This window comes from Synchiropus splendidus, chromosome 11, assembly GCF_027744825.2.
Source record: "Synchiropus splendidus isolate RoL2022-P1 chromosome 11, RoL_Sspl_1.0, whole genome shotgun sequence".
NCBI lineage: Eukaryota > Metazoa > Chordata > Actinopteri > Syngnathiformes > Callionymidae > Synchiropus > Synchiropus splendidus.
The window spans coordinates 12566965-12576371 of NC_071344.1; the positions used below are offsets into that span (position 1 = coordinate 12566965).

The 9407-nt window shown below is 43.7% G+C and overlaps 1 protein-coding gene across 7 annotated transcripts in view; it reads right to left on the reverse strand.

Annotated features, from left to right (window-relative positions):
• The window catches only part of ablim3 (actin binding LIM protein family, member 3), a 41615-nt gene extending 32426 nt beyond the window's left edge, over positions 1 to 9189 (reverse strand). For all 7 annotated transcript variants that reach the window (XM_053879291.1, XM_053879289.1, XM_053879286.1 and 4 more), the window contains exons 1-2: positions 8901 to 9189; positions 533 to 667 (exon numbers count right to left, since the gene is read on the reverse strand). In XM_053879291.1, coding sequence (XP_053735266.1) covers positions 533 to 667; positions 8901 to 8913 — 148 coding nt within the window. In that variant the 5' untranslated portion in view covers positions 8914 to 9189. The remainder of the gene's footprint in view (positions 1 to 532; positions 668 to 8900) is intronic.
• Between the last annotated feature and the right edge of the window lie 218 nt (positions 9190 to 9407).

Sequence of the window (9407 nt, forward strand, 5' to 3'; positions counted from 1 at the left end):
TTTCAGTCTTATACTTTTTCCCCCAAATGATTTAAATAAAGAAGGGCACAAAGGGACACGTAAACCTCCCTGTAATTGGTGTGGAAAAAGAGTCGCACCAAGAATAGCAGCAGATCCAATTCAGGTGGATCTAATTGATGAGAAAATACATTTGTCTCAGGAGGTCAGCGTCTAGGTTGCCAGGAAAAGCACGAGAGGTCAAAGGTGTGTCATTAGACTAGCAATAAAAGGAAGAGAGACTTTTCAACTTGGCACCACAATAACAAGGCAACTTAGCGGGAGTCTAAGTCTCCTGTGGGGATCCTGTGATCCTCTCCAATCCCCACCCAGGGCTAATAGTAGCACTCAGCGTGTGTACTAGAAGATGGATTAACCAGGGGATTTGCTTTCTCCAAGTGCCAGTGTTAGGAAGGTTTGTCTGTTTCAGGAAGACAAGAGTGAACTTATGTCCACGACTGACCGCCTCAAATGTCTCACAGCAACCACTGACGGAGGGTAATTATCCTGCGGTGGATTAAGAAGCGTTGCTTACCAGTGCAGGTGAAGCACTTGACGTGGAAGTGGGTCTCCTGGACTCGCACCACCTCTCCTTTGCACACTTCCCGACATCGCTGGCAGCGGATGGGACCGGAGCTCCGCGCACCTCCAGCTGAGCCTTGTTTAGAAGCTGTCGAGAGACAATAATGTTAGTTTTGCCATACATTTCCTATAATAAATCAATTTAAATTCAAACCTAAACAAAGATTATAAAAGGTAGGCGATTCCAGTTTGAGTCAACTCTTGGATTGAACCTGCATGACACCTGTATGTTCACCCTAAGCTTGTGTGAGTGAACTCTGAGTTTCCTCCCACGGTCCAAAAAGTAGGTCAATTGGTGACTCTATTTTGTCTATAAGTGAGAGCCGTTTTCCCCAAGAGGCAGGTGGTGTAAGAAAATATTGATACACTCAAATATCACAATACTTCATTGCATGACATTGTATCGATATTTTTGCAGAAATATTGCAATACTTTTATTTTGATATTGTCTTGATATTTTAAGTTGACAACAGTGATATATAATGCATAAGTTGCTGGACAACCTGCTGCATTTGTGATGTGTTTATTACTAATAACATTTTTTTCTGTCCAATTTTGTTGGTTAAGTTCATTCCTCTGATGGACTGGGAACTTTTACTAGACTGACTACATCACTTGTTTCCAAGCACATAATATTGCACTGTATTATCTGATTTCTCTCCTTAAAATGACGGCTCTTGTTAACAAACACTACAATATATTGCAGAACTAACAGTATTGCAGCGTATCGCGTCACCACTCCTGTATCAGGATGCATATCATATCGCAGGATACCTGCCAATACACAGCCCTACCAAGAAGTTGGGAGAGAGCCACCCCTACACAGGCAGCTCGGCGCCATCTATCAAGGTCTCTAGATCCTGGACCACCAGTGCGTAGGCACATTCAACAGCTGTCACTTATTCAGCGCTTCTTTCCGCAGCACTTGACAGGTCTCCGCTGAAAAAGCCATAACACCGACACAACCAGCTGTCCACTTTAAACGCTGACTCAGAAGCCAGACAGCCACTTTGTCAGCGTTGAGCTATTAACCTTAATCGACTGGATTAATCAACAGCAAACAACAACTCACCTCAACATCACAGACTCAAGGAGAATAATTGTCCACCGCAGGTTCCACAAAACACAGCGCCATCAATTCACACTCGTCCGAGTTCATTGTTTTACTTACAATGCTGGCAGCACCACCGGGACGCCTGATAAGTAACAACGCCAGTGGCCGGAATTATAATGACGCCAGCGATGGACGTCGGACATTTCTTATCGTAGCTCGCAAGAACACATTTTTCTGTCAGTCGGAAAATAAATTGACTATGTCGGACAAACCCTGATATCTAGCGGTGAATCCTGCTGAAGCTATATATAAAGGATCTGTTTTAGAATGTTCTGGTATCAAACAGTTTCCAAAAATTCAGGTTCAGGAAACTTTTGCTTTAACTTTGTGCTTGACAATGGAGAGATACATTTGTTGGATCTGGTCATCACCCCAAAACAAATCCATGATGCGCAAGTCCATCTATTGTTTTCTTTTATCCACTGTTGCCAAAAACTACCTGAAACTTCTTCAACCTCTCTGGGAATTGTTCCCAGGTCAGCCACATGGTATGATATCTCCCTTCATTCCTTTACTCCGACGGAACAGACAGCATCACTGGGGAAATGTCGCCTCTCCTGGCCTCCCAGTAGGGTAGCAATCCATCGGTGAGAGGAAGATTGTTGAACGTCTAGTAAACTGGGAACGTCTTGGCTCAGCTCTCTCACTGCTCAAGCATGGGTAAGACTTAAGACTTTTTTTTACATTTTTCATTTGCCTCCAGAAGAATCACTTTACAGATGGCTGTAGAGCATTGTTCAAAGGTGTGTCCCCTTGCTTTTCTGGAGATTCTGTTGCCTCAGCTTTAAAGAAAAATTGAAGAGTGCTACGCACGGTAATTTTACTAAGTAAACAAAGTAAAGAAAAATAATAGAATGAAGACATGAATGGGTTGAATAGTTGTTAAAGACGCCAATAAGGAAGGTCTTCCTTGTCACGGAAGCCCAGATCAATCGTGCATTCAAAAGTGGTGCACAATTGTCGGTCAAGTAAAAATAAATAAATAAATAAATAAATGAAAAAGAGTCGTCAATGCAGAAGAAGTCATTCAGAGCAAGAAGGTGTGTGACTCGACACATTTCTTGGCATGAAAAGAAGACAGTTGAGATTGAATACATTGAAACTGCATGCTCCAAGGAATGATACTGAGTCAGGCTCATAGATGGAGAAAATTTTGCCTCACTAAACGACAAGGAAAATGAAGATAAAGACTTCTAAAGAAAACAAACAGGATGGGAAACTATTTATTTATGAGACGTTGAGCTACAGGAAGAAGAGAATCCAGCTTAGCGTCGGGCTGAGAAGCTTAAGATCTAGATTACATTACCTAAAAGTGTAACTGTGTTAATGCACAGCCATCCACTCCCAAATCAGTTCTAGAACCCTCCAATGACCTCCATCCCTTTCCCATGCAGAGCTGGTGAGCCACTATTCTGGCCGCTTCTCTACAGGTGTGATGATGATGCAACAGTCGCCAAACCGGCAAGCGCCACCACAGAATGCTGCCTGGGGCAGACAGGTGATGCAAGCGGGACCAGGGTCAGCCACAGAGGCAGACAGCCTCCCCAGAGGAACCAACCACTGCTGCTATTTATGCTCATGACCTGACAGCCGCCAGCAAGAACACGCTGGGAGCTGAGTCACCAGGGAGGCTCGGAAATTGGTGCTGACAGAGGGTTAAGAGGTAAAATAACAAAGCTGTGATGCAAAACAGTGTGAGAATTTAAATGTCCATTATATTGCGGACAGTCGAGGGAAACATATGCAAGAGGAGTAGAAGACATTTCTTTGTTGCAATTACATAAACCGACTGTAAAACTGAAGCCGGTGGTCCATGGAAGGTCCGTGAGAACACAAGGGTTTCCACAATGCTTTATTGCTAACCTTGACAACAAGTGCCCACCATCTAGAATCCGTCATTGAATGGAGATGTTAGCAAGCAGTTGCTTAACAAACTCTTAAATGTATTATACAAGTTCAACGAGAACAGGAGTCAAATTTCAAATAGTTTCAAACTCAAAACATACTTTTATTCAAAAGTATTTTTATTTTTTGAGATTGAAACTATCTTCATCTGAAAGCAGTATTGAGATAGTTTTTATCACAAAACATTTGAAAGTATTGAGATAGAAACTACAGATTAAAACCCCCATGGCTGCAACATAATTGCTCAGCATTAACTGTAAATAGTAAAAACCTACCACTAACTTTCCTCACTCATGCTGAAATTTTAACTTAACTTTCAACTTAATTTGTTGCCCACATCATCTATTATTCACAGGATTTATGCAGATGCAAGCCCTGTCCTGTTTACCAACACCTAGATTGAGAGCGCTTCCCTCAAGGGCAGTATGAGGTTATGCGTTAATATAACATTGAAAATGGGGTTTTACCATACATTCTTCAGCCCTTGTCCAGGAGCTTTCCAGTTTCTTCATTTGAAAAAGTAGACAAAGCGCCTTCTGACGGACATCAACGGAGACCCATTGAGTTCAACCGCATCAAAAGATCTAAGGATTCAAGTCATCCTACCCCACCCCCACCGTCATTTTTTTTTTTCTATCATCATCATTTTACCTCGCCAGGACCTTGACAGAGAGCCATTCATCAAAGCTATGATAGTGTCCAGTTGCTATCAAAAACATTCGGCCACTGTGAGGAGAGGAAGGGGTCAACCCAGTGCTGACACACTGAATGATCACTCAATCAAACCATGAGTCAAGGTCGCAGGGACACGGAGGAACATACAAGAATACATTGTTCAGCACAAGCGGTGTGTGATGGAATATTCTCGTGGGTGTTTCCCAGATACATACATTCATGATGTTTCATTTAGATACATATCACGACAAACTACTGTACCTAAATAATGGCCTTTGTCTACAGTGATAAAAGCAATAGACATGAAGGTATTTTCATGTGATGGATCTGTTGCCTCCAACAGGTCCTTGAGCTTATTGATCGACATATTGATCAATAAATGTTTTATTACTTCCCAAGCCGCAGTGCTCAGTATACACCATAAATCTCCACCTCTCGGTGGGCGTGCATATGTAAAGTGTTCAACTGTAAATCAAACTTTAGGCAAGCAAGTGCTCCGTGAGTCACAGCACTTGCGAGTCACAGTTATAGAGGTGTGGAAAAATTGGTATAAGACTCTACATTGTGGTACTTCGAACTTGACAATAATAATAACTGATATTTTAGCCGAAGTGGAAGTAAAAAAACAAACTCTTCACTACGGTAGACGGCGCCGAAGAACAACTCCTCTGAATGCCATTGAATGGCAGCCATTTGGAGGTATTTCAGCTAGTTATAGGACAAATAATAATTGCAACAATAGTTTAATATCAATGTTGTTTAGGTGACTAACTTGATGCACTTGATTTTCAAGTTACACGTAATGAAGTAACACTGCATTTGACATTCAGTATTTGAAAAATAAAATGTTGTTTACAATCAAATAGTTGTGACTTAATCTTTCCTTTGATTTTTTAAATAATATTATGCAATTTTAGCTGTACAATAATGCAATATATCGCAACATATGCTACAGCATGATATTATCACATCCTCCCCGAAGAACCTTCATGCCTATTGCATCGCATCTCATACAGAGTTAATTATAAAGTATTTTTACTTATTTATCTAAAGCAACTACTAGTACTGGAGACTCTTTTGCAACACTTCGGTTGTAGACAAATGTGGATCACCTTCACCTTCACTTCACCTTCTTCTGCCGCTTATCCGGGGTCGGGTCGCGGAGGCAGCATTCGGAGCAAGGAAGCCCAAACTTCCCGGTCCGCACAAACCTCCTCCAGCTCCTCCCGGGGGATCCCGAGGCGTTCCCAGGCCAGACCGGAGACATAATCTCTCCAGCGAGTCCTCGGTCTTCCCCGGGGTCTCCTCCCGGTAGGACATGCCCGGAACACCTCCCCAGGGAGGCGTCCAGGGGGCATCCGGATCAGATGCCCGAGCCACCTCAGCTGGTTCCTCTCGATGTGGAGGAGCAGCGGCTCCACCCCGAGCTCCTCCCGGATGACCGAACCCCTCACCCTATCTCTAAGGGTGCGCCTAGCCACCCTGCGGAGGAAACTCATCTCAGCCGCTTGTATCCGCGATCTCATCCTTTCGGTCACTACCCAAAGCTCGTGACCATAGGTGAGGGTGGGAACGTAGATCGATCGGTAAATCGAGAGCTTCGTCTTGTGACTCAGCTCTCTCTTCACCACGACGGTCCGATACAGCGACCGCATCACTGCCGCCGCTGCACCAACCCGTCAATCAATCTCAAAAATGTGGATCAATGGGACAGATGTGTGCAACTCACTCATTTCTTTGAGGCCATTGCGCCACAGTCTTTGCTGATGGTGCGGGTGTACGTTCACATCTTCAGCTGTGCTGCCACATGACTAGAGCCGGACCCCTCACTGGGTAAAAACCCTGCTGTCCACCAGCCAGGCATGAAAACTGTTTCACCAGTGGACTCACTCTGTAAAACCCACTGACCACGAGTGATGGAAAGGCCAGAAGATGAAGCGAGACAGTCGGCACAGTGTGTAATTACCCCGTGTGTGTCGAGGACCTCTGGGCTATCACACCCAATGCAGCGGAAAAACATTGCACACAGCGCGGCTTAACAGGCCCATTCATGTCCAACCCTGGAGAGGGCTGCGAGCGGAGGGGAACATATGTCAGGCTGATGGAGAGGAAAGGAGACGAGAGAGGAGACATCTGCCTCCTCTGACAGTGACATCATGCGAGCACATACCACAGGTTGAGGAGAGTTTCTGAGCATTCCGACTGAGAGCGTCACGCAGCAGTGACAGCTCCCACATGCTTGCTGCTCACACGTGTCACTCCCACTTGATGTCAAAGAATTTGAGGATCAAAACAAAAGACAGCGTTCTCTTAAGGTTAAAGACTCAAGAATCACCTGCTTTTCACTCTTTCTTTTCATGCCCACCTCTATATGGAGGAGAACCACCATCTGCTGTCTGTCCTTGACACACTTATGATCTACATATGTGATGCCACAATAGAGGTTTTAGCTTATCGTCACAGGCAGGGCTGTTATCGTTGTTTTCGACTAATCTAGTCATTATTTTTTTGATGAGTCGACTAATCGCGATTACCTTTGTTTGGACCTATTTTGAATTTCTGTTTAACCCAAAGCTGCTTAAATTATCTCACTGTGATACTGTGATACAGCATATCAAGTATATTAACACAACGACACATACAGTAATCCAGGAACATGTATTAACCCTGTGAAGCATGAAGCATAAAACAGTTGACAGAGAGCTCCAGTTCTTAAAATCTGGGGTCTTTATTGGTCCTTGAGAAGAATTTAAAATCACCAATATTCATACATGTATCTCATACAAAATATCTGATCAACATCCACCTCAAAAGGTCTTATTTGATGAATAATCTAAAACAAAGTGTTCATTGCAGCTCCCTGGTTCAGTTCAGGTTATTGTTAGGAGGCCAAGAGAGACCCAGAACACTTCACTACAACTGACAACAAGTTAGCTCCGTGCTAACTGACATGCTAGCTGTTAGCTCGAGGGTGAGTGGTGTCACAGACCAAACATGGAACACTCTTTCATCATTCTACCATGGTGTCAAAGGGGTTTGCTCATCCTTGAGACATTATAAAAGATTTTCTTTCTCTTTTGGGAGGTTTCAAGCTTCTTCATTTCCCTTCATTGAAGCCACTCTCCTGGCCCTTCCCTGCTTATACCGTCATAGGGGTAGTGAGGGGCTGGAAATTGAAAAAGTACCGGAGTACTTTTCCACTATGTTCAGGGTGCTCCCCACTTCTTTGGCTACATAGGGGTACCATACACCGGGCTCTCATAAGAAAAAAAAAAATCCTCAGAAGAACCCTGATATCATACTTCTAAGATTTTCTTTTTTTTCGGCTTTATTTATTTATTATTTTCACTGGACTGTACTTTTATTCACTTACATTAAACTCTTAGACCCTTCTATTTTCAAGTGGCTGAATGATTATTTGCTTGTTGCCAGCAGCTTGACGGTTCAAGGGAAGTGAACACCTGTGGCCTCAGTTTTAGCACCGACGAATGACAGTGTCAGTGTACCAAAACGCAATGTTGAAGCTACGAAAACACTCATTTACTACGTTACTCATGCCACAAATCTGTGCAGACATTTCTACAAATTACAACCTTTGTCTTAAATATTTAAATTAATTGACATTAGCTTTGCCAGGTAGCTCAACACTTCAGTAGATGCTCCTCTCAGTTGACATCTCTTTCTACTTGAGTAATGCGCATTTAAAGTGGCAGTATTTTTACTCAAGCACAGTTTTTGGCTTCACAGCCCGCCTCCGTTCAATGGATGTCAATAAGGTGACCTACGAAGAACCTTGTCAGCGGGGATTATAAATGTCAGCATACGATCCGGAGACATAGGAATTCAATGAAAACTACAGTGTCTGCCGTGCCAACAATAGCCGACAGTAATTAAAAAACAGATTGATACCTGAGACTCCCATTTCCTGTTAAAGAAAGCATTTATTGCTCAACAAATATAAGTTTAGTTCATTCCATACTCAGTTAATTTTCTACTTGAACTGCCACTCCACTATAATGGATGAATAAAAATGACCTCCCCATGACAAGTTTGTGTTTAATCACCAAAGTTTTGCGGAAGTGGATCAGAGGATTTTTAAAAATCAACTGGTGCTGATGCACAACAGGACTATTGAGCGTCCACAGGGCCTGCAGGGAAAACCCTGATTCAGCTGACAGAGGATCAGGGGCAGAGTCGGCTGACACTGGGTCAGCTTAGCATCATGTCCCCCCTCAGGACGGCGAGGTTGAGGCGAGCCTTACGGTTCGAGCCTCACGAAGGGGGCACTACATGGAAGGTGCAAGTCTGAAAAGTCAAGCATGAGAATTCACCTGGAACTCAGGATCACCCTTCCGAGTTCTGACAATGAACGGCTGAATGAACGGGCGCAGGAGCAGGTGTTGAACTGCCGGTGACAGCTGCTTTTGGAGCAAGAATCCCATAAAACCTGGTGAACTCCGGACAAATGCCACACTGACCCCGAGATATACTTAACTCCTCAAAGAGCTCACGCTGCACTTTCCCATCAAACACACACACACACACAATGGAAAGTGACACCTTATTCTGAAGCTCATTACGTATTTATGATTATTGTTCTCGCATGTATTGTCAAGATTGCACTTACCATTTGAACTCATGGTGGCTTGATGTCGCAAACAAATATTCGGCTACATTGAAGAACGCGCCTTTCACGAAGGCAAAAGCAAGTTGAAATAACTGGCGATTAAAAGAAGGAATCCAGCGGTGCTTTCCAGTGAATCCAGGTGTCTTTGCACGAGCGGATGTGGCAGATGTTTTCAATAAAAACACGGCAGAAATAAACGTGTAAAAAGCTCCGGTGAGGGCTCGGCGCTGGTTTGTCCGGGGAGAAGAGGCGACAGTTCGGACACAAAGCCGCTCAGACAGTGTTCAGATCCAACATCCTCGCTGAGCTGCTGTCAGAGCGCGCGCCGCGCACGAGCGCCGCTGCGCGAGCGCACTTCCGCGTTGTCGTTTCAAAATAAAACCAATCTCGAAACAAAAAGAAATCATCCAATCGCGAGACTTGTGAATATCATTTGAATATATCAGATTAATTTATGAACATTTAATATTTTTGATTATGACACGTTCTTTTGTTTCACAATATCTA